This window comes from Rhynchophorus ferrugineus, unplaced genomic scaffold (assembly GCF_030347505.1).
Source record: "Rhynchophorus ferrugineus isolate W39M unplaced genomic scaffold, kcgeb_rfMv2 rfM2, whole genome shotgun sequence".
NCBI lineage: Eukaryota > Metazoa > Arthropoda > Insecta > Coleoptera > Curculionidae > Rhynchophorus > Rhynchophorus ferrugineus.
Window position 1 is genome coordinate 45,892,857 of NW_027472581.1, and position 26,852 is coordinate 45,919,708.

Consider the following 26,852-nt stretch of genomic DNA (forward strand, 5'->3'; position numbering starts at 1 on the left):
TGAAGGTGCCCAAAGACCTCTAGCGATGAACTAATACAAGTAAGAAACATCCATGCTTTAAAAAGCACCATTTGTCCGTGGATTCGAAGCACATGCATCACAATTCACGGTGTATGACGAGCAAAGGCGGACTGAAATTGTTGTGAACTAACATAGCCTATTATAATTTGGACAGAAACTTGTACTTCAAGGTGAATGGCCACCAAAGGCGGATAAAAGTAGTTTAGTTTCTTATCTGTAGATTATTCGAATTTGGTGTCATCAAAATTTGAGAAATCATTCTATACTTACCTTGTATACATACCGTGGAAATTTGGTTATAAACAATGTCATTATAACTACTTTCTGTAGTGTGTCTTTAGAGGGGGCCTTTCTTTAGTTTCCTATGGGGATCCATCCTATTTGTTTTATTGTTAATTGTGCAACTAGTGAGATGTTTACAAATGTATGTCGTCGAGATTGGCGTATTTACCAGTTTTATAATAGATCAAAACGCTGCGGGTATTTGTTTTAATATATTTTTCTTTTTACCAACTAAGGTTTATCTGGATTGGACCTGCTCTTTAACGTGGACTTCGAACCATGGTCTCCTCGGCATTAAGCCTATCGTCTGGACCAACTTGGATATCATCTTAGCCAGCAGGTCTTACCCAGTCTGGTTACTGACGTGACTGGAATCATTTTCCTTGCCGGGTCTTACACTCTCATCACCATTTATTGGTAACATTATGAGTTTAGAAGTTATTTTAATTACAATTCTTATATGTTCTTGAATGTTACTTCCATTCTGCTTTCCAATATCTGTATAAATATATATTTTGTGCAAATACATGTGTCTAAGACCGTCATCTATGGATTAACTACAACTAGCTAATTAGTTGAGGAACTTCTATTACCTTATATCTACAATTGCGATGCTGTTGCCCGAACTCCATTTAATTATTCTAAGAAATGCTTCGAGTAATTGCGGAATAATTGCCAATCCAACATCAATCTGTCCTCTTTTATTGATAATTAACTTGATTCCGGTTAATTGAATTAATTCAAACGAGAACAGCCTTATGATCTCATTGGAATCCCACCGACTGTGTTAGTTAAGAAATATGTAAGGTTTAAAACAAAAATTTCTATTTTACTTTAACATTATTTTATTTTAAAAAATGACTATTTATTGGAACAACCGAATAGACAATACTACCAGTTCAATTCTATTCTAGCATAAACTCTATCCTTAATTTGCAAACACATTACTCGTTAGATCGATTCCTTAAAATAGTCAGCCGTCTTTATCTAATAGTATCCTTTTTTTTATTAATATATGTTTATCTTTTCATTTTTTTAAGCTCCAAACTATCTCAAAAAATCACTTTGAATATGTTTTTACTGTAGAATGTTTCAAAAGTCAATTAATTGTTACATCGATCCCAAAAAGTTCTATAAAATATATACTTTTTTTTCATGCAGGCGTCTTTTCAATGGAATTATTTCAAGGGTATGACAACAGTAATGTTTTGATCAGTTCGTAAATGAGCCTCATGTTTTATTTGATGATATGTTTGAGTTTATGTTTTATTTTCGCTAAATAGCAGGTTGGAAGGCGATGTAGAACATCATCAGTTGAGATCACTTCACTCTAAATCTATTTTTGCATGAGTTAGTAAATAAACGATCTTCAACTTAATCCGAAGCAATTATAATATTAACCCATTTATTTTTTGCTTTATTAATTTATTTGTCAGAATATCATACCGTGTATCAAGGAAAATTTACAGAGAAATATAAAATGGTAGAAATTCTTCCAAGGGAGATTTAGGTTATTTTAATAACCCACTTATTCTAAACAGTAAAAAGTAGTGCTAATGCGTAAAGCCGGGAGTCATCTGAAATAAAACAACATTCACGCCCAAAACATGTTATATCTCTTACTTGGCGCCATCCGATTAACATTTTTTTCCTATTGATGCAATGCGTTCCTATTGACATACATTTTGGTATAACATTATCTCGATCTTTTTTAATTACGATGAAGCATTATGTTATTCAAATGAAGTCAAAAGATGCGTTTATTATGGTAACTATAACCATAGTTAGTCCATTTTGTATTCTCTGTAATTAATGACAACTATTTATTAAACAGTTTTTTCCAATCATCAAATGAATTGAGGCAGCATAGTCAGTAATAATACTTATTTTTTGTATTTATAAAAGTATTCATAGTAATAGTGTTTAAATACTTTTCATACTCAACAGTAGTTTCGTTGTTTTATAGCACTAGACTCTTAATTAATTTTAGATTTACAATAGATAGCATAAGAAATTCTATTGCTATGCTTTAGTTTTTATTACTTGCCGTGTTATGTGGCTAATAAAGCCTTCGCATCAATATTTTTAAGAATATTTCAAAACATGATTGATCTTTTACGATATAACAAGACATGTCATTTCGATTTTCGATGTCAAATACAAATGAATAGGACCATGTACTAGTTGACGAACGAAACATGTACTAATTATTGAATTAGATGTGTAATACTAATAATTTACATATTCTTTAGCAGGTTATTTTCGCTAAGCGGTAAACGCACATTTTTATTAAAAGACCTTTTATTTATTGCGCTAATTAACTAACACTAATCATCGAATCGTTATTGAGTAATAACATATATGAATAATCAATTATTTTATTTGAAGCAATCTTATTTTTTATTGTAATTTGTGGATTTCAAGCCATTTTATGAATATTCCCCATTGCATTCGTTTTTTTTTTTGAAGATTATAGATGCTGAGAAAAGCCAACATATATTTTAAATATCAATCATCAGAAAAATAATATCTTTAATATGATGCGCTTCAGAGGGAAACAAACGTTCAAAACATTAGTATATTACAGAATACAAATCACACATCAAAATATTTGGTATAAAAGGGTAAAAAGAGAACATATCCAATAAAATAAATACTGAAATAAAAGTAAAAATCTAAGAATTATAGACATTTGGTTGAAGGAGATAAATGATTCAAAACTTTTTCTGTTGGAACCCAAAAAATGTTAGGACATTTTCCTTACTTATAATCAACTAAATTTGAATATCAGTTACAAACAGTTTTATACTGAATTATTTATTTAAATCATTTGTTTCTATGCAGTCTATTGATCAGAAAATAATCCTGATATTATTAGCATTTTGATAATATCCAATATTCTTTTTATGTCAATTGTTTGTAACATTTATAATCTATATCACAACAGTTACATATTAAATATGCATGAGACCTGCTAAATAGAATGTTACAAAAAATTTGACCTCTTTTAATAAATTCTACAGTTCCTAGAGTAATTTTGTTTGTTTGAATTCATAATGAACTAAGAACTACTATGCCGTTAACTTGCATATATATATATATATATATATATATATATATATATATGTCTTAGAATTTTTAAATTTAAACAAAATCATGTCAAAATCACCTTTTAAAGCAATAAGAGCGTTGCATATCTGAATTCTAATACTTCGGTCCAACTTCATGTAGATAGATCTAAAGAGTGATGTTCATAAAACAGAGTTTGACATACTTGTTAAGGATTTGGTCTTCAAATTACTCCATTTTTCAAAAGTGCATAGTTTCGATTTTTTGTCAGTACAGTGTTTCTTTGGTAACACTGTACCTAAAATAACCTTTAATTGGTTTAACTTTAAATATAGGTTTAAATGTAGGTTCTAAGTAAAGTTCACTCATCAACTATAAAGAAATAAAATTCAAATTTTATTTAAATTTTTAGTAGCAAGTAGTAGTTGTAATTGAAGTGCGGTTTTATTTTGGGAATAGCCAGAAGTTCAGTGGAACTAAATAAGGCGAATATATGGTCGCGGAATGATTTAACTTGAAATTTTCTTGAAAAATCAATACTGTGTGAGGTGACATTTATAAGTTGGAAATAACAAAATCTACGACTTTATAATTCTGACCCTTTGTGTTTAATAGCTTCACGCAAACAATACAGCAACATCATTCATCAATATCAATATCATAATAAAATAAAATTTGGAATAGCATAACTTAGTTGAGTGAGCAAAATTATCCCAATGTAAGTTAATCTCCAGAGGTGCTGTTTAAATCCGACTAGCAGTGAACTTTTTGACTTAAATTGAATTAAACATTCATGCTTTGAAAAACATCGTCAGTCCGTGGTTCAAGCCTGTTAAAAGCATCGCAGTTCATGGTTGAAAGCGGAGATTGGAGATTAAATTTAGATTAGATTTGGGTTTAGGTTTACAAATTTTGGGATACGATTTCATCCAGCCTATATTATCTGCTTATAGGCAAACTGACGTACGAATGTACAGTCGATACTCACAGATAATTTTATTACAGCTCTAAGCTGTGTAGACTAGAACAATCACGTATATGCCTTTAGTCGTTTCATCAGGTGGAAGGTGTTATAGTCTCCCCAAACTCAAAAAGATGCTATATTACTGCATTTAACGTTAACATTTTACGCATTTTAGTTTATTTTAGCTTCAGTATATAACAACATTCTAATATAAATAAAATAATGAAACAAAAATGTTATAGAACATAATTTATCTTAATATTACAGTACATCTAATGCATATATTATCCTTAAGGACTTAACTACAGTTAATTAAACAACCACAATAGTTTATATGTTAATCTTATTTTTTTCTATTTACATTGAACTCCTCTAAACCACCTATGGTGTCCTCCTTAATGCACCTAATTAATAAATGTACATCCAAATAATGTATTTTATTTTCATTAGAGAATATATTTATCTTTTTATATTTAGCTCTTGTTTCCTTCGTTACTGTGATTTCTTGTCAAATCATTCTGATATCACTGCATTTCCCTTTAGTCTCTTCTGTTCCTGCCTGTGTACATTTTTATTGGTAAAACTAGATTTAATCACTACATTCTCTCTAAAGCATTTGCCATATCTGCAAAATAGATTTTCCACAGTTATATTATATTAATTATATACTCACCTTTAGTTGTTTCTACTCTTATAATAATCCCACATCCAAAAAGGTTCATTCCCTCACTGCCACATTTTGAGCCATTATTCAAGTCAATAACCAAGCTATTAATTTCCAATCTATCACTCATTCAAACCGTAAGGTATTATAATAGAGAATACATTGCTTTCGATATATCCAAACTGTTCTTGCCGGTATATCTTTCTTGGCTTTCATGTTTACTGTAGTAATTCTATACCACATTCCATAATAATTCGATTTTTATTGAATATGCAATAATAGGGAGGAAGACGATACACTGTGTGGCCATATCTACTGTGTCTGTATCTTTTTTCAGCCATATTTCTATAAAATTAAATTATATAAAATACAATTAAACATTTTATTTATATTTACCGAGTGACAATTTGAAATACTTCAAAACTTAATTTATGTTTTGTAAACCAATCCTTAATTAAAGCATCTGCAATGAATTACTAAAATAATATCATTCTAACTTTTACACTTTTCCATCAGCTTTTGTTTTCTTTGCACTCTTTTTATTAGTATCTTGCCAAGGGTGGCATAATGTTCCATTTTGAAATACCTATATCTATACACAAGTGATGACTTATATCCCTCAGAGAGCTGCATATAGCTAAGTTATTATGAGTAATTTTCATACAGTTATATATAAAATATTTGTATTAAAATATTTTTATATTAAAAAAACTACTCCTCGTTTTTATAAATTTCATAAATCTAAAGTTAACATCAAGATATGTGGATACTTTTTTTTCGGTGAATCCAAAATGATATGGTTTTCCTCTAATTTGAGAGATTTTATGTTATAGTACCCACATTAATATCCAGTGCAGCTGTAACACAGTAAAAATATTTCCAATAAAAATCCCAGCAGCCTAATATTTAACTGTAGAGTGTGTGTTTTTCAAGCAGAGTAGTCAAAAATATTAAACAGCGATTTGAAATTTATTAAAACAAGCTAAGCGCACAACAACATTTGCTGGTTTATAATCTCTTATCGTTAATGTTTTGAAGAATTTTGTAGATATTTGACAAGTGAACAAATTTTGCATGCTGATTCGGTTACATGTTCGAACTTATTAAGCAGCATTCTTTCTCTTTTTGATGTAAGTTCACTGCTACTTTGGATAGACTATATATAGCGCGACTGATAAGGCCCTTGTTTTAGGTGTGAAAAAAACCATATGATGGGTGAAGTCTTAAATGTTTCATTTATATTAAAATAGGATTAAATCCTTAGTATTGAATGTACAGCGATGCCAACAAGTCGCCACGTATTTCCGTTAAAATAATATAGTTAATAAGGTATAGGTAAACTAAAGTAAAATAAAATAAAATAACTATAATATATACCTAATACTTCTGACTAATTCTGCTTTAATAGTAAATTATTTTAACACTAGTATGACGTGAATATATATTTTATTTATTATTAATCACACTTTTGAGTTCATTTAATGTGTCTGACCCTAATAATTTTAAAAATATAACATTAAAAAATCATCGCTAGGAAAATTAAGTTGTGTATTGAAAATCTTCATTGATTGGATACATTTGAGTTATTTAAGAGTGGGCTTAGTGGCCTAACAGATTTAATATTGTAGCACCGAAATCATTGGTCTCTCTGTGGTCTCCTGCAAGGCTGGCATACTAACCTAGTGCTGTCTGCCGAATTGATTGGTTGACGAATTTGGCTTTATGTTGTTTAGTTTCTGTTTTGATTATTACCTCTCTATGCATTTTGACATATAATAAGAACATTTTCATTTTGTTATATAAATGAAGTCAATGTATTTACGAAGTTTGGTTTAGAAAATATCAAAATTATAGAATATTTCTATGATAATATGTTCAATTAGGGTTTTAGTACATTTTTACGACAATGAAAGAGCGTATTTCAAGCCTATGTTTATATTAAAAAAAATTATATAAAAGGAAGCAAAATGGGGTCAAAAATACAACAGTACTAGATAGAATATGACTGATGTATTTAGGTCTACGATTGGTGTGTCTGAAACCTTTTCGGTATCATTATATTGAACACAAAATATTTATTACCAGGCAATATAACACGAATCGATAAGTTGCTAATTTCGATGACAAAGTTACATTAATTAAATTTTCAATAGCTTGCTGATCTGCTATAATTGCTAGATATGGTGATCAGCATTTATAATATAGCTTCGAGTTCATTAAAACGAGCAAAAAATATTAACATAACGATGCATCTTTTAACGTTTTATGCTTTAACTATTGACGCTACGATGTTACAATGATCAACCTAACGAAAACTATCCAATTTTGAAATGGTCGGTTGCTTCAACGTTACATTTATGAAATTCTTTAAATTTATATAAGCAATTTCATATTGACTATTATTACCTTTCTAATATGAAATAATTTTAATTTTTTCAATTTAATTTAATACAAAATAGTAATTTAGCTTTTTATCTAAATAAATAAGGTTTAGATTTACATGATATAAAGCCCTCATTCACAAGAATAATCAAGAATACTTTACTTTGGAAATAACTGTTTTCTTGGTTATATTTATATTCTATGTCTATTACAATGAATGATCATATAACATCATTTCTTATTATTTACAATTAGTCCAAGTTAACAATAACAAACTCAGTATTTACTAAGTAACTTTTCTAAGTACAATTTTCTCTTAGATTCATATCTGTCAATAAATAATAAATGACAATTTATCTATTAATATTATAAAACGTAAATTTTAAAATATTGATATCATCATATTTTATCTAAAAACAATGAATGAATATTCAAGATTTCTCCGAAAACAAATCTAAATAATACTTTTTACACTTCAACTACGGATTTCACGCTACTATCAATTCTAGCTGTTAATATTATTTTCATCTCTTTACTATTTGTATTTATCTCTATAAACTATTTAAGAATTACGTTTAAGTGTTAAGATTAAGATGGACAATATTTAGTAATATATTGTTGAATATAGTTTATATGAATTAAATTGTTTTTCATAACCTATACATTGTAATAAGCTATTTTATGTTAAATTCATAACATTAAAATTAAATTTTATAGTCGCATTACAACAATATTTGTAGAAATTTTTACTTTTATATTATTATTAAAGATCGTATCATTACATAATCATCAAAATTATCAGTTTGTTCAAAAAATCTCAGAGTGTTGAAGAAAAACATATGCTATACAAGAACTTGTTAAATTAATTTAAAAAACATAATTACTAAAAATATTGACAATGCAATCATAATTGGTCTTATCGACATATTGTCTAATACTTTTTTAAAAATTTTAGCAGCTTTTGAATATGGATTCTTGTATGAAGGTTGTCTCATTTGTTTAGTGTGAGCAAAGCTTTCTACAATATTTAAAACTATTTCTTTTTATATTTTAAATTCAATAATTATCCTTTTTTTATAAATGGAGGCTGTTCACAAATTTTTATATACCACATTATATCTTTTGATTTTTTCGTTAAATTAAATAATAACAGAATAATAATTGTATTTGCTTTTACGAAAACATGAGTATTGGTACAAAAATGTCGTCTATGAAATAACAAAATTATTCCATCTACAATAAATCCCTGAAAATTAATTAAAAAATTATTAGTTCTACTATATACTGTGTGTTCATTCGGATTATCCTTATATATAGATTTTATAATAACTTTTATTACGACAAATATGTATTAAGTCATTCATATCATGTTGATTACCTTCAGTCAATGTTATTGTCTAAGTATAATTTATTATAAATTATAAGTATATCAAAACATAACATATCTGAATGTCTCCTTATGAATATATATTATGTATATCAAAACATAACGTATCTGAGTATCTCCTTATCCATGAAATTTCAAAACAATATTATTTTAAATTAGGTATTTATCTACCTTATTGCTGTTTTTCATACATTTGCCTTTGTTTAATACTTATAATACATCTCTTGAAGTACCTGTCGCGTAATGTAATTGGATTCCAAAGTTAAATTTTTATCATATGTCTTATCAAAGTATCAAGGTCGACATAGAAGACTTTATTTAAATTTTTGAATTCTACTTATGTTTTTTTATTACTTGTTATAGCAGATATACATTTTTATTAATAACAATTAAAAAATAAAACACTTTTATTAACACTGTCCGAGATAGTATAACAAAGTAGAAAATGGAAAAAAGGAATTATAAAAATAGATATTACATATATTATATATTTTTATTCTAAATATTATACTAAAATTATTTTTATAATATTTAGTATCAATATAATATTTGTTAAATGAAAGTAATACCACTGACATAATGGCTTCTGAATTGTGCGTTAAAATCTATTACTAACCGATGTTTCGCTATAGTTACGAACAGTATTATCAGGACATTGTTCTGATACTGAGGCCATTCTTTTTTAATTCTTGTAATAGTAGAGATATAATTTTTGTGGTTTTATATAATGTGGCTTTCATTGGGATCGCAATAGCGCTAATATTCCGGTGTATATGTACCTTAAATTCTAATTGGCGATGGAACAGAATTGCCTAATTATTACAAGATGGATCTTCTATATGGCTTGAAATGTTATTTAATGTAATGTAGTTTTGTTGTTTTCTATACTTCTTTCCTTATAATGATGAGTGGTGATTTTAAAATAATTAGCTCAGTCTCATTTGAAGATAGTAGATCTCAGGAATGGATGTTCAATTTGGGTTTAGCAATAGTATTTGTCAACCTAATCTATGTTTTTTCTATGTTGTTAATTTGAATTAGTTATAGTAAGTTTCTTTTCATTATCAGTTACAAAATAACAGAACAGTTTTTATAAAAATACTGCTCAACTTCTCGCTGGTTTAGATTTTTGGTACTTTTAAGTAATTTATTGCATTTAAATTTTTGAGTTAGTTATGAATATGTTATGGGACACTATTGATATCAAGCTTTATACTCATAGTGTAAGGGAAAAAGATTTATTTTATCTTGAGCTTCAATATTTTTCACCAAGTTTCGCCACAATTGGCGCGAACGGCCGCAACTGTTCTGGCCTGTTCCTGGGTTAATAATAATATCCTATTTTTTAGGAAACTTAGATCGCTTTCTATGATTTTGATCCGTGTCTTTTTTGGAGCTGTTCGCTGCGCCTTCTACCTACAAAGTCAATTTCACAAAAATGTGTGAGGAATTCGTTCACTTTTGATTTGACAGATATTTTAAAACGATTATAATCTGCATCTCTGAATGTGTTCATCAACTGTGCGCTGATTGTCACATCTTACAAGAATGACTTTCTAACATGATCTTGGACAAAAACAGATAGCATTTGCCTTAAGCATCGCTTTTGAAACACCTCAAGCCTACAAACATTTATGTTATTACAAACAATGCTTATCGCTACGTAACGAACGAAGAGTTGCACGATTATCTCGAAACGAAATAGATTAACGAATCCGTGATCCAAGATTTCGCCTTAAATCATGAAATAAGGTTGCTAAGTCACAGCGTGGAAACAATGAAAGTAGTGGAAGCAGGAAATCAGAAGATTAAAGCAAACCAAACTACACGATCTTGTATATTGTGTAAGTGTATGATGATGATGTATTAATCCCGTACTTGTCTTACTTTTCTATTAATGGAAATACAATAGAATAGTAGTAATAAATTAATTTGTAAATTAAGATAATACTAAGCATATCTAATGTAAGATGTAGTTAAATTAAAAAATGTAGATACAAGTTTAAAGTCATAAAACCCTTGTAAGTATAAGTCGTTTAATTTTAATATTATTTTTATCTTCATTTTTATAGTAATAATATATACATTATTATTGTACGGTGATACAAATATTTTTATCAATATCAAAATCAATTATATCTAATTTAATATAATTAGACTAAATGTTTAATGTTTTTTATATATTATAATTATTTACCTGATAGGTACGATAATGCTAAAATTATTTTCTATTTTTCCCATAAAATTACTTTTAAATTGACCTTGAATATTTTACTTTAACAGAAAATAATTTTTAAAAGTATTTCAGTAGGTTTAACCATTAACACTTAATTTTGTAAATATTTGTGGAGAGAATACAGTATAAGTAGTATATACGCATTACCTCCTGCTTGATTTATAGACCAACCGTTCTAAACGAAACAGCAAGAGCGGTGAACACTTTTGATTTATATACAGTCGGAGGAACGCTTAGCAATAACAGTAAAAATTGTAGATTTGACTTACCTAAATTTTCGGCACATGTATTGACCGCTCATCGATAAATACGGAAGTTATCGCAGCGTTGAATTTCTAAATTTCATCAGTGATTTTGGTTTTTTTTGGTAATTTAATTATTCAGTGCGCTAACTCGGTCCATTCATTCAATAATTTGTTTAGTGGTTGTTTAGTTTTTGTTTAGTAAAAAATATACATTTTGAAACTATTCATTTTATACTAATGGTTCTTAAGTTTCCTAAAAGAAATAGATTGAAGAAATGTTTTCGATGGATTCTTTTAGGTATCTTATAATATCATTTTCGAGATAAAGAAAGAGAGAAGAAATAAACCCGATATCAGAAATTTTGATCTTTAAACACAATCCGTGCATTTTTCGATTTTTGGCTGGTTAAATGGTAATCAGATAGAGCAGCATCCAGATAAATATGGTCTCATATGTCGTCAAGAATTCTCTGTATTTGCTATTGAAGTAGAAAGTCTCAAATTAAAAAATACCTCTTAATATCCTTAAAATTAATTGTATTCCTTGTTTTTTCCTTGTTATGCATGCTCCAGTGATAATTTCTTATGATGATAAGTTCTTTAAAAATGTTTTAGATTTAAATGGTTCTTAAATGGTTTGATACCGAGCAGGTTCTCCAATACTTCAAACTTTACCTTACCTAAATATATTTTACAACTGCAACGGTACACAAAACACTATTTACTACCATAAAACTTACACTAATTCAAATACTTTAATTATTCTTTCAATTGTTTTTTGTTGAGGTACATATACGTTGTTTATACAGTAAAATAGTAGTGTTCTTAATCGTTATCGCATATGAACTCATTAGTAACCATATTCATTCTTGAAGTTGACATTTAAAATTGTTGACATTGTATATCAAAAATGAACTCTCATAGATTTGGATGGCTTTAATGATGCTTTTACTAAAGTGATTGTAAAAGATATAATATCATATTAATATAATGTTATCATTATTATTATTATAATTAGACATCTATTATTTAACATTATTTCACTCAGTTAGAAGACTATCTCACTCTTTATAAGGGAGACTTATTTCAGATATTCCAAAAATATCAAAAGGATTAAGCTCTGATGCTATTGACCGAACTCTCATTAGTCTACATCGTCATATCAGAGTGTTTGTTTTCAGTTTAAATTCACAACATTGTAGTAAGTACAAATTGTCGTTTTATTCATGAATTGTTCATTTTATACGTCTTAGTAGACAGTCCTGCTCTAGTGAGCGCTATCTAAGATTTATACACAACACGAAAAACAGTACGTATGGAAGAAGGATATGAATTACAGGTATGGAGGATTATTGGCATTGCTCGCAGTACTGTCTATTCATTATTGTAGCAGCAGGAAGCTTTTGATTTGCAGCTTTTAATCATTTATTTATGAATTAAATATTATTAAAATTATTATTAGGTGTGTAAATAAGTTTCTTATGTTCAGTATTTCAAGGCACTACCAGTTAAGTAAATGATCTGAAACGTCATATGGTAATATTGATTATTGAAGAACATTCCACTATTAACTTTTTTTATGAGCAATAATTTTTTCTGCAGTTGAGTCAAATAAGCATCTTTTGTCAGGAATATTGGTTTTACTATAATTTCAAAAAATCTTTAGGTGGGAAACATTGATTGTTTTTAGAAACATACGGTAATATTGACTTAAGCGAAATAAGTGGTCGGAAATAAAGGATTTGAGTGTACCGTTGAAGAACTAAAAATGAGATCAAGTAGTTTTGCAGTATGACAACGTTGTTTGACATATTCTTCAAAATTCATGAATATTTATATGAGATAATTTTGGCTATTAATATTGAGAACAGTCGTAACTTTAGACTAATTCATATTCATCACTAGAAATATTTTTGAGTTAAATACATGTTACCAATTTATTCGAGGCATATATAATGAATATGGTAAATGTAATGTTAAATGTATATATATATATATATATATATATATATATATATATATATTATAACATTGTAATGGCGGAAGGATAGATTATGGTAGATATTGAATTAATGGGTTAAAAGAGCGCTTTCTTATGCAATTGTTCAAAATTGGGTTGCTTAATTTAATCGTGACTGTACAAGCATAGAATATGTATAAGTGCGTAGAGAACGTCTAAAAAATGTCATAACACCAAAAATTATTCATTCAAGTGTTGTTTATGGTTTTAGAGGACGTACGATTACGTGATCAAGTGCGTGAGATAGTTGAGCCTGTGGACATCTCATAAGATTCGACTTTTAAAACATTAGATATGAAGCTATGCCCGAAATAGCTGTGTGCTAGTTTTTATTTTGGTTTAATGTTACACGTACTTTTACCTTAAAATAACATTACACCGAAATTTAATTGGATATACTTTAAATCTGTTATTGTTTATGATTGTGATTGTCCATAATCAAGTGCGTAAACTTCGACAAGGAACAACCATTTCATACATGTCAGCCGAATAAGATCGGAATCTTATTGGATGGTTCCTAAATTAATAACTTGTCAGGCTTAATAGCGGTAATGGTGGTTCTGAAGTCAAAAGGAGAGTTTAAGATTATAAAAACAATATATTAGGTACTTGCATGTAATTAGATAATTTTTTTCACATCAAAACGGCATTTGTTCAGAATACTTTTACAATTTTTTTTATTTTTCTGGTAAAATGTCGAAACTTTGTTGAAACAACGATGGTTTGATGGTTTGAATATAAATTTGACTCGGACTCTGAAGAAAATTTTTTGAAAAGAACAATATTTCTAATTTCTGGAATGTTCCTTTGAGAACCTTTGCCAAATTCGCTTTTTCTAATGATTTTATGTAATACTTTTTCACACACCTAATGTTTAGTGCCTGCTATAGTTTGTTGCAATTGAACATTGCTAATCCGTTTCTCCTCTAGTGCGTTTTAGTTTTAATGCATTCCTATATCAAGTAACATTTATCAAACATAGATTATAAACTTATCAATATTTAAATAATATTCAAATTACTATTTCCAAGAAGATTTAAGTCGCAGTGTCATTCTTGAAATTCATTGACATTCTCTAAAAAATGTCTGATAATGTGAGATGGTGCTACACCATCAGAAAATCACGTGCTCGTTTCATGTCTTATACTGGCCTCCAAAAGTTTCTTGATCTGTTAAATCTCTGGAGGTTGGATGTATAGTCCAGTCGAATTGCGTTTGAAATTCGGATTTTTTGGCATTAACATTTTCCAAAACACACAAGAACTTTTCGCATTGTACTTGAATATATTGAATTTTTAGAAAACATATCTGTTTCACCTAGAATTTGAGAATACTCAAACATATTGAAATTATATATCGCTGTATACAGGCTAATGCTTGTACAGTGGCGGTTAAAAGTAAACTTCCAATATTTGGTAGACAAATTCGAGTCGACCGGTTTGGCAAACAACCAGATGCGCTAGATTGTTCGAGAATATCCATATTCGGACCACGCATTCGGTCCAAGAGCCGAAACATGCAACATGCATGCTGATTATATGCAACACTGCTTGAGCAGTTTGAGCTTCGGACTATTTGAAAGGGTACATCAAATTTCGACAAAAATTCAATCCATTTACAGGGATAATTACTGTATATGGGACTCCAAATTTCAATAATCTGCAGCTGATCAAGTGAGCTACTGCAATCCACCTTGGTAGACTTTGAAATGTAAATTCAGCAGTTTCTGTCCAAATTTAAGCAGGCTGTTAGATCACACCAACTTCAATCCTTTGATGGTCTTTGACACTGAACTGCCATGCTTGTACCACGAATCTACGGATTAGGGGTGTTTTGACCTTTGACTGTTTAGAGTAAATTATATGGCTCTTTGAATGAAGGTAAAACGAAATGAAACAGTGGTGTTTACATTATGTGACCGTTATTTATTGAAGTAATATAAAAATATAAAAATACAAATGATAAAACGGATGGCAGCGGTGTTACCTGGTGACGAGGCTTGGCGCAGTCGATGGTGGCATATCTAAACCAAACGAGGGTTAAGCACTGAATGACCGAAATACCCTTCAATAACATCCCAGATAAACGTCTCGGGGTTGCCGCCAGCTATTCGTTGTCGGGTTCTAGTTGGCGCTGCTGGCACCCCGCCCGTGTTCAACATCTGGGATTATATTTCTGGGTATTTTGTAGACCGTTATTCCACGATGTAAAATTCGACATGCCTCAAGGTCGCTACAACGGCTTTAAAGCTTAATGAAGCAGAACTTAACTTAACTATGTCAAGCAATACCTAAATACAATAGCTTTGGCACGAATGTTAATCCAAGTTCTTCCTTTCTTTCCTTGGCACGTTGTTTCTTTTCTTGATAATCAAATTTCGGTTAATTAAAAAAATTCAACAACCAATAGTCTTATGACATGCTATTATACTATAGGGTCTAGAAATAAAAACTTGGTATTTTATTGGAAAACTATTTCATTTTAACGAAAAGAAGTGGCGACTGATTAAACGTACACCATAAACGACTATGTCAGTGCAATCCTATTATAATATAAACTGGATCGTTTTAATGAAACCACATCACTTGTAATATCCCATTTTCAGATTCAAGGTTAATTTCTTTGATTATCAATGCTGTAATAACTGCGCTATATAACACATATACATTATAAATTAGTATTAAAATAGATAACACAACTGATTCTACCAAACTGTAAAAAAATAAACCAAAATATTTCTATTCCGACGCTACTAAACTTTACATAAAAAAGGCATTACCACTTGTCATTATATATAGTAAGTAATTACAATATGACAATAATATTCATATTTATTTCTAATTTTTCTTAGTATTTAATGTGAAATTAAAGGCTCATTCTTAGATTTCTCATTTTTAATTACCATTTTGATTGAACCAGGTATTAGCTAGATCTTCTTGTCGATAATTGTTCGATATATTTCTAGAGCTGTTTTTATTTATTTACGGAACATAAAGTCAGATTAAGCTACAGAATGCAAGGCCGTGTTTTTCATTATTTTTACATTTTTTTTCTGGTCACGTAATGCTGTACTCATAAATAAACAAACTTGCATAGTTTTCGTTTTCAGTTATGATGTAGCACATTTATTATGTTTCTGCAATTTTTTTATATTGAACCAATTTGGTGATTTATATATTTCAGACATTAATATATATTCATGTTTTAAAAATAAGTTTAGTATTACATGTATTTTTATCGGAAACTTAATATTCAGCATTTTTCAAACACAAATACATCCTTTTCAAATATAATACGGTTTATAATAATATTCATAAATAAACTTTATAAGATCATTTTATATATCATATGGTATATCAAGAATGAGCAATGCCTATTATATAATTATATAAATAGTTTTTGTTTGCTATTTTCTAATACTGATGATATATAAGCCAAGACTGAACATATTAAGATTAACTGACATATTCATGAAAAAAAATTACATATTGAATTGTTAATTTATGAAGAAATCATAATACCTGTTAGTGTAAATAGGAGAAACAACAATTTACATACTATTTACTAACTTGCTTTCATACGTAAATATCCTACTAAATCTACTAAAGTATCCTAACAATGTAGGACCCTCACAACCATTCCTTGTTATAGTGCATAAAAACATCAAACGTAATACCTTATACCTCACTTGATAAATTATTAAACCTTTCCAATTTATAATCTTTATCTATTTCAACTTAAATACTTATGGTTACAGTGTACCACTCCAACTTCTACGAAAACTCACTCTTGAAATTAAATTATAACAACCTGAGAACCTCATAGTCAAATATACCTTTAAAATATCAAAATTTATATATAGAGACATAATTAACTAAAAATTAATTTTTAATAGAGAATAATAACCTCAAAAGGTAGAGAACTGCTAAAAGCAATAAAGACAGATAATTTACAACATATCTCTACTGGTGAACCAACCATATTGGCCTTCAGACAGAAATAAAAAACCAATAGATTTCTGTATTACAAGAAGTATTGATCCAAAAAAGTGTCAGGCAGAATCATGTTTTGACCTGTCTTCTGATCATTCACCAATAATAGTAACACTTTTTTAAAAATTTCCATCAAAGATAAACCCCCTTCCCTGTGCAATAATAGAACTAACTGGTCCTCATTTAGAGAAAACTTAGACCGAAATATCTCTCTTAACTTACCGTTAAAAACTGAAATTAACATAGAAATGGCACCAATAAACATTACCAAAAATATACAGGAGGCAGCATACTCCGCGACTCCTAACAAGGAAACATTTCCAAGAAAAAATACACATATATCATGTACAATACAGAAAAAGATAGCAGAAAAAAGAAAGTTACGACGGAATTGGCAACAGCAAGGACTGAAGAGAATAAGAGAAAATTTAACAGGGCAATAAAAGATCTGAAAGAACTATTTCAAAATGAACAAAACAAAGGCATTCAAGAATACCTAGAGAATTTGACACCAACTGAGGCTACAGACTATTGGTTGAGGAAAGCAACAAGAAAGCTTAACAGACCCCAGCAGCATAACCCACCAGATAAAACAAGCGATAATTGGGCTACAAGCAATAAAGAGAAGGTGGACATTTTCTCAAAACACTTAAAAAATGTTTTTAAACCTTTCCAGGCTCAGCTACATAAAGATGAGGAAAATAAAATTACTAGCTTTCTAGATTCGCCATTTCAAATGGCCTTACAGCAAGAGAAATTAACGGTCAAAAAAGTTAAACAAACAATAATGAGAGAAATTAATATTCAAAAAGCTCCTGGTTATGACTTAATTACTGGTAAAATTTTAAAAGAACTATCAGAAAAAGGGTATGAAATTACTAACATTTATATTTAATGCTACGCTACGAATTAATTACTTCCCTAGCATCTGGAAAGTAGCTAAAATACTAATGATTCTTAAACCAGGAAAAATACCAGAAGATGTGACCTCCTACCGGCCTATAAGTTTATTACCGATAATCTCGCAAGTTTACGAGAAACTATACATCAAGAAGCTAAACTATATAATAGAAAAAAGAAAAGTTATTCCAGAACATCAGTTTGGGTTTCGCACTAACGGGACTATATAACAAGTGCACAGACTTGTAAATAAAATAAACACGGACCTAAATGCCAAAAGATATTGTTCGGCTGCTTTTCTAGATATATCTCAGGCTTTTGACAAAGTATGGCATACGGGCTTGTAGGTTAAACTCAAGAAACTTCTTCCTCATTCGGACTATCAGTTACTAAAATCGTATCTCACTGTTACACATTTTATTGTAAAACTAGGCGATGAACATGTCGAATTAAATCCCATATATTCAGGAGTTCCGCAAGGTAGTGTACTGTGTCCTGTACTGTATATTTTATATACGGCCGATCTTCCCACCACAAAAATAACTACTGTGGCTATACGCAGACGACACAGCAATCTTGGCATCCCATGAAGATCCGGTCACACCATCAATATACCTACAAACCCACCTGGATCAAATAAAATTATGGTTGAATTCATAGCTCATTATAGTCGATGAAACAAAATCCACGCATGTAACGTTTACCCTGCGTAAAAGCACATGTCCACCAGTGAATATCAATCATCGTCATCTCTACCAAGCAGAGCAAGTTAAATATCTTGGTTTGCTTAACCTGGAAGAAGCACATACTCTATAAACGAAAACAACTTCGTCTGAAATTATATCAAATGTATTGGCTCATCGGGCGCAAATCGCAAGTTATCATTAGATAGGTGTTGCTGTATGAGTCTATACTCAAGCCTATTTGGTACTATATTTCAAATAAAGTGATACAACGCGATATTCCTCTAGAACCTATAACGAGTGTAGTTCAACGTGTTTGTGTGAAGTACTTCGAAAGAGTGTCAATGCATCCCAATGTACTTGCTAATCAGCTAAATATGCGACGTGATAGTGAAGTGCGTAGACTAAAATGTTTAACACCACCTGATCTGATTACTGGACATATATAAACTTTAGAATAAGCTGTAGAATAAGACAGATTAGGGCAGATTGTGGAATAACAAAGAGTAAAAAAAATAATTAATATTGAATTAAATATTAAAAATAATGAAATAACTTAATACAAATTAGCCTATGAACAGCAAACACTCACTAGTCAGAAAATTTTTAGAAAGACTTAACTTCAATAAATTCAATAATTGTATATGATATAATCAATTCGCAACTCTAAATAAAATAAAACAAAATTCATGAAATCAAGAGTTGAATGATAATTAGATATTTTTCTCAGGGCTCCAAGAGGCCAGTAACCTATATTTAGTGTTCTTTTATGTAGATCCCATTCCAACTACTGAATTGTGGATCGCAAAACCGAACCGAGAGTTTCAAAAATAATAGGGAGGTATAATTTAAAAGGTATTTCCGGAACTAATAATACATAATTCCGAGATTTATTACGGTGTAGTAACCAATTGCTAAAAGGTTGGTATACTCTCAAGGATCTCTATACGTTAAACGAATTTTCTGAAGATATCTCGGATAATTTCTTGCATATAGGTATTATATGTTACTTTTTCTGTAAACGAAGTTTCATTGTTAACATTGTCCAGTCTTGAAGGAGAACCCAAACGAGGTGTTAATGGATAGTTTTGTTCTGTTTTTGTATCAGTGAATATGTTATCCTAGAAAAAATCTAGATAATGTTGAACTCAGGTATTGTGTTTCACGAGTGGAATATATACGATAGACATTATCATTTAGACGACAATGTTTGTGAATCTAAAATTTTAGCCATTTATGAATTATATATAACTGCTCTTTTACCTTAGAAAATATGAATTTGGAAACAAGGATTATCGAAAAAATCGTACGTCGTCTACGTAAAACACCAATTTTAATACCGATACTTTACGAATGTCCATTGTCCTGTACATTTTAAGTACCAGGATGATTGGGGAGCTTAGTATTATTCCAAACTCAATAAATCTCAAAGTTGAATGGTTCACCGATCTTTACTTATAATTATGTTTGGGAGTATGTACCCAATTTTCGATCTGGCAGTGTACTGCCTGCGGTCGGGGTATGCTAGAAAAGCAAAGGTATGTAGTAATTTGCGTTAATTAATTTCTAGAGAAAATAAATGAAAGATATAAAGAATAATATAATTACATTTTTAATTAACTATCGGCGTACTGTTACAAATTGTGCAACATGTCATATTAGTAGTAGAGCGGGAATGGACCGAATTAGGCTATTTCCGAGGATACATTGCACCACAACATCTCCGGATTTGGTGCATGGGCATATTGGATCCATTTGATTTTAAAACAGAGAATTCGAGTTTGGCGCATGCGTATATACAACTATATTTATTAGATTTAATGTCGAATATATTAAGCAGGTAAATATATAGATTCAGGAAGTAAATAAAAATGGTAAAATTTAGAAATAACAACTTTTACTTAAAAAAGTATTGAATTAAACGAAATAATAAGAATATAATTAATATATGTCCAGCTATTCTATTTTTATAAAAACATCATATTACACATCGTCATTATTTTTATAAATAAACATTGAAAAATTTTTGAAATAACACATTTAATTAAAAAAAATAGTGAATAAAATGAGATAATTTCTATATGCCTTCCTATTTTTATAAAAACACCATATTCAAATAAATTTACATATTTGAACAAGCAACAAGAACTTCAAGAATCATATAAATAATATTTCCATAAAAAAGACCAATATCGTTTAGATCAATATAGTTAAATAACAGTCAATATAGTTAAAACCAAACGAAAAAGCTACCACTCTATATAAAAGAAAAGTCGAAAAGTCGAAAGAAAGTTAGTCGAAGAAAAATCACCGACTTTGACTTGGAATGACTTGTTTTCCATGTACTCCAAATGTAGTACCTTGAGTATTAGCCCATGATGCCAAATTTTGTTACCTTGGCACAACATCTTTAGCGAAACTCAAGAAGACCGCTCCCATAAGATTCTTTAAATGAAAATGATAGTTTATTTCGTCTGCCAATCTCACAGTTAGAATAATTTTTCGTTCAAACTTCATACCGCTTGTCTTGGATGCTGTTCTTCATTTTGCAGGTCCAATGAGATTGTAAACAATTTCTCTCTCAAGGGTTATGATAGGGAGATGAGTAAGCTGATTGGACGGTAGTTAGAGCTGTCTGTCTTAGATTTATCTTGTTTTATTATAATCACTACATAGTATAAAACAAAGTCGCCTTTTCTGTCCCTATATCCCTATGTGCGCTTAAATATTTAAAACTACGCAACGGATTTTGATGCGGTTTTTTTCAATAGATAGAGTGATTCAAGAGAAAGGTTTATATGTATAATACATGCATAATATACTAAGGCAACATTGCTAATTTTAGAGGTTTCTAACGTGATGTCGTAAATTAACCTATTTTTTAAGGCTTTTTTAGCAATTAGCAAAAACGCTGCCTAACCCTACGAGTTAGATCAAATTAATGTACTACAGTATTGTACACTATAAAAAGGTCTACAAAAAAGTCCGCGATGGTATATGTTTATCTTTTAGGGATAACCCACATTAACCATTTTTATTGTTTACTTTTTACGTGAGAAAATGGCTTATTTACGAAGCTATTTTAAGCAATACGGCATTAATCCTTATCGAATTAAGTACCTTAAATACAGTGTGCAATTAATATAGATCAATATGGTTCCTTACAGCATGTAAATTAAACAAATATTTTCGGAGATATTGCAAATTTAAAATTTGCGTTTAAAAATGTGTAATGTAATAAAAATTGTATGAATTTAGATATTCCAAAGATAGCAGGAAATCTTCATAGTAAGTATAGGGGAAGAGGAATTGTTTTACTCCAAATGTAATGCGTGCCGGCCAAGGGCAGTAATGAATGAACCAAAAATACTGGATCGATTTTAATCATGTTTTCATTGAGTGACATAGGCATATATATTTTATGCCCGTGCAAAGTCGGAGCGGGCCGCTATGTTTTTATATACAACGTTCATATTTTTTCTGTAGTGTATTTAATTTAGTATCAGCATTGCACCCGTGCGAAGCCGGGGCGGGTCGCTAGTAATATTATAATCTATAAGTGTGTTTCCGAATAGATGGAAATTTTTGCAACCTAAGAATGGAGTTTTTGATATTTATAAGCCCAATGACCTATTTGTGGGGAAGATTTTGTTGACGTTGAAATTGATGGATGGTTAGCGATGGAATTAACGAGAAGATATATGAAACAGATTTTTTGGGAACTTGGATGTTTTACTTAACTTGAGAGTTAGCAATTTGTATATCACCATCTGATAATAATACTTTTTTATAGTAATAATAGCCAGGCATAATTTCAAGTCGGTTTTCCCTTTCGTTAGATGATAGAACTGATAATTGACGTCGTAATGAACCAGTATATATATGATTCTTGGGTAGTTGGAATTTTGAGTCTAAGGTTTAATTTAGATCGTAGAGATACTGTGTGTATCAAGCAAAATACCATTTTCTATTAAAATCCTTGTTTATCAGGTAATGTTGTATTTCCATATGTATCACACATATATTCTCGTTTCCTTAAATCGACTGAGATTTTAAAAAATGCCAGTATTTGAATATAAAATGTTGCTGATGATTCTGAATGCCCCTGGTATGTCAGAAATAACTAAATACATCGAGAAACTGTGATGCTATTAGTCTCTGAGTTCACAAACACATTTAAATCGCTGAAAAGTTCATAGAAGTAACTTTCGTTGAATTATAATTTTAGTCGATCCATTTCCTTCCTTTCCATATTTTATCATATTTTTCCTTTTATATATCTTATCCAAAAATAAATGCCCTTGACTCTTGTCTTTTATGTATCCTCTACTACAATCCCCACTCTCATGGGTAAACTGCACACTAAAAAGCCAAATAACAGTGCTTCCAAAAAACATGGCTTTAAATCTTTCTTCTATGCAGGCACCACACTGGCTTTATGCCATAATTGTACACGAGTACGTTTTTTTGGTTTTATCTCGCGCAATATGAACTTGTTAGTTATCGATCCATTAATTTTTAATTTCTAAGGTTTAGAGTTTAAAATGAGGGCTTAAATAGTGTATAGTAATTATGGTCTACCATCTATATTGAAGAACTTCTTTGATAGCTCATGAATGGAGCTGCCAATAGAGCCCCTCTGTTTGTATTTAATAACACCATCGATTCACGAACTGGCATCACTTCCTCTTCTAAACCTGGTTACTCACAATTGAACTTAATAGAGTTCAATGCAATCAAACACTCACAATATTTAGCATATTTATTCAGTAAAGACTTCTTACCAATAATGGTATACAATGAAGTGAACCAGCTGGTATTTAACTGAGAAACTACTTCTTCGAATTATTAAATGTGAATACTTCATACAGTCCATCATAATGTATCGGGCATTCAATCCTACTCTGAAAGAATGTTTTCTTTTATTATATTACCTCATCAACGCATGCACATATGGTTCCAATAAACATAGAAGGTCTGGTGGAATAAATAAGATTCGGGTAAGATGGCATAGATAAAAATGTTAAAGAAAGGGAACGCTATGCAATAAAGATAAAATTACAAGATGTGATTGATAATAACCGCTGGTCGATTAAAAAACTCTCTAACGGAGGGTAGCTGTCAAATTTTGTATCAATAAATAGATATCCGCTCTGGACTTTCTGGACCGCTGGAATACACTGTTCCTCATTCTTAACAATATTAAGCAGTAAATCCAGGCAGTCCTGCAGTAGGTTCCTTTGGTGTTCTCCAGACATAAACCCAGCCATTTGTAGAAAAAAACGTAAACGATAATTTATCGGACCATACAATATTATTCCAATTTCAAGTGATTAATCACATATTTTATCGATCGCGGAACAAAGCGTATAATATACTGAAATATAACTTACAAGACTTGTAAATTGAGTAATAAATACGCGTCGCATTATATACACGGGAGCAGTATTGCTAACATGCAACAACATGTACCACATTATCTGGTGTTCATATTACTTTATCTCCTTGAACAAAGTCTGATATACATATTCGAGGAATAGCGCTCTCTATAAGTATACGAAATTTATTCAAATTAATCTTATTCATATTTATCACAAATTCTATCTAACAACAAAAGAAACAGTACTTGGAATATTTGCCGATGACACAGTTATCATGGCAAAAGATGTAACTGTCTACGGCTGTAGAAAAAGTACAAGTAGCTGTCAACAAGATCCACAAATGGACTAGAGACTGGAAAATACAGCTTAATAGCTCCAAATCAATATATCTTAATTTTGCGTTAATCACTTGACGGATGCCCGATTCTTCAAGTAGAATCAGCTAAATACTTCAGAATAAATCTCGATGATAGATTAAATTGGAAACATCACATTAGACAACAAGCGGAGCAAATTAGCCACAAAGTCAAGCAACTGTACTGGTTAGTCGGAAGATGCTCAACTTATCTAAAATTAAATAGATTGGTTTATGAGTAATCATAAAGCCAATTTGGACCTATGGGGTACAAATATGGGGTCACACTAAAACATCAAATTGATAAACGAAGTGATCGTTTCGCCTTAAAACATGGAACACGCTAATTCACAGCAACATGGAATAACAAGAAATACAATAAAGTTACGGAACGGTTAAAGGAACAACAATAAAGTTTCTAGATAACAAGCAGGAAATCAGAAGATTGAAGCAAACCAAACAACACTAACTTGTTTAGTGTATAAGTATATTATTAACTTTATCTTAAATAGTTTAGTTTTATTTTAATTTGGGAAATACAAACTGATTAATTATCGCAAGTACAACAGAACGGTAGTAAAAAATTAATTTGTAAATTAAGATTGTACTTAGAATATCTAATGTAAGATATAATTAATAAAAAGTAATAAATTATGTTAAACAGTGTTATAAAATAATTTTTACATTTATATAAAGCCAAACAAATTTAGAATTTATTATAAAAAGGCCTATGCTATATAATAATAATAGTTCAATAATAATAGTTTATATTCATTTTACATTTTATTGCATTGGTTTAACTCTGATATTATAATAGAAGTGCATAAGTTTTATTATGTAATTTTAAAGACATAACATAAATAAATATCTCACAAGCAGCGAATAGACGGTAAAGAAATATAACATATTCAGATCCAATTCTCAGAAGGGCTTTAAGACCTACAGACTTGGTGGCCTACTGCCTATAAATTTAGTATTCGAGAAACGAAAACAATCTGTCCTAAATATCAGTGGCTGAGTTTCGCCGAACTGCATCCGCCTAACTAAAATACTTTTTGAAGCAGTAATAGAGGGCGTGGTTTCGAGAAGGTTTTATTATTATGTGCATTTTTTTCCAGGTATAATTTGCGCCCAGGGCGATTTGTGGAAAGACCAAAGGAGATTTGTCCATAATTGCCTTAGACATTTCGGCGCATCGAAGATTGGGCCTAGAGATAATATGGAGAAGCTCATTATTAAACACGTTAAGGAATTTGTGCGGGTAAGTTTTATTTTTAGACATGGTGCATTGATAGGGGTTATTGATCGATTTATATATTTCAAGAATTTTAGTGAATTTTTAGAGTCTTTGCCTAAAAATACATTGTTTTACATTTTTATAATATTATACAGCTAAAAATATATCAATATTGGTTATTTTTAACTAACTGATTATATTGAGAACAACCTGATTATTTTTAAGTATTTACATAAATTATATTATTATATTTTTTTGCTTCTTACATAGAACAAAATTTGTATTACATTTTGAATAACAATATATCATTCTCATTGAATATTGAGTAGTTAACCACCTATAGTTAATAAAAAATTCCTAACTTTTTTCTAATCATCCATCTAATCCAACCATCTAATTATTTATTAATTAACCCTCAATTTATCGGCTGGAATCGGAAGTGTGGTAAGAAGCCCAAAGCATGTGTAAAGGGTTTTTTTTTTAATTTCTGGACACTATGGCCCGAGAATTGTATGAAAATCTTTCTTAATTGCAAATCTGTATAGTGTTGCACAATGTACAACATGACTACGGTAGCAAAGGCACAATGGAACCTGGAACACTGGCACCGTAAGGTTCTTATCATACGGTACACTACTACAAGTATGGATTACTTCGCCTGCTAGCCTCACAGCTTGATGCATTGACGAATGTTTGACTCCAAACTACTAATCTTGGATAATATTTTTAATTTTCATGGTTTTAGTGAGGCCATAGATAATTTCTCTCTGAACGATTTTTGATAGTGAACTCGGAAGACTCATTGGACGGTAGTTGGAGGGCGCTGATTTGTCTTCTTTTTTCGGAATAGCAACAACAGATCCTGCAATTTGCAGCCTGAAGATGGCATTTGTGATGTTTGTTGGATCAGTGAGTTGTTTATGGAGAATATTTTGTTTCTGCGATCATTTTTGAGATGGCAGGGTACCCTCCCAGAATGTCAAGTAAGAAGGAGAAACAGTACCAACATGATCTATAGCATTGGTAACGCTTTG

The 26,852-nt window shown here is 30.1% G+C and overlaps 1 protein-coding gene across 3 annotated transcripts in view; it reads left to right on the forward strand.

Annotated features, from left to right (window-relative positions):
• phtm (cytochrome P450 enzyme phantom) overlaps nucleotides 1-26,852 on the forward strand; it is a 242,542-nt gene that overhangs the window by 199,524 nt on the left and 16,166 nt on the right. For all 3 annotated transcript variants that reach the window (XM_076395665.1, XM_076395663.1, XM_076395664.1), the window contains one exon: nucleotides 25,700-25,842. In XM_076395665.1, coding sequence (XP_076251780.1) covers nucleotides 25,700-25,842 — 143 coding nt within the window. The remainder of the gene's footprint in view (nucleotides 1-25,699; nucleotides 25,843-26,852) is intronic.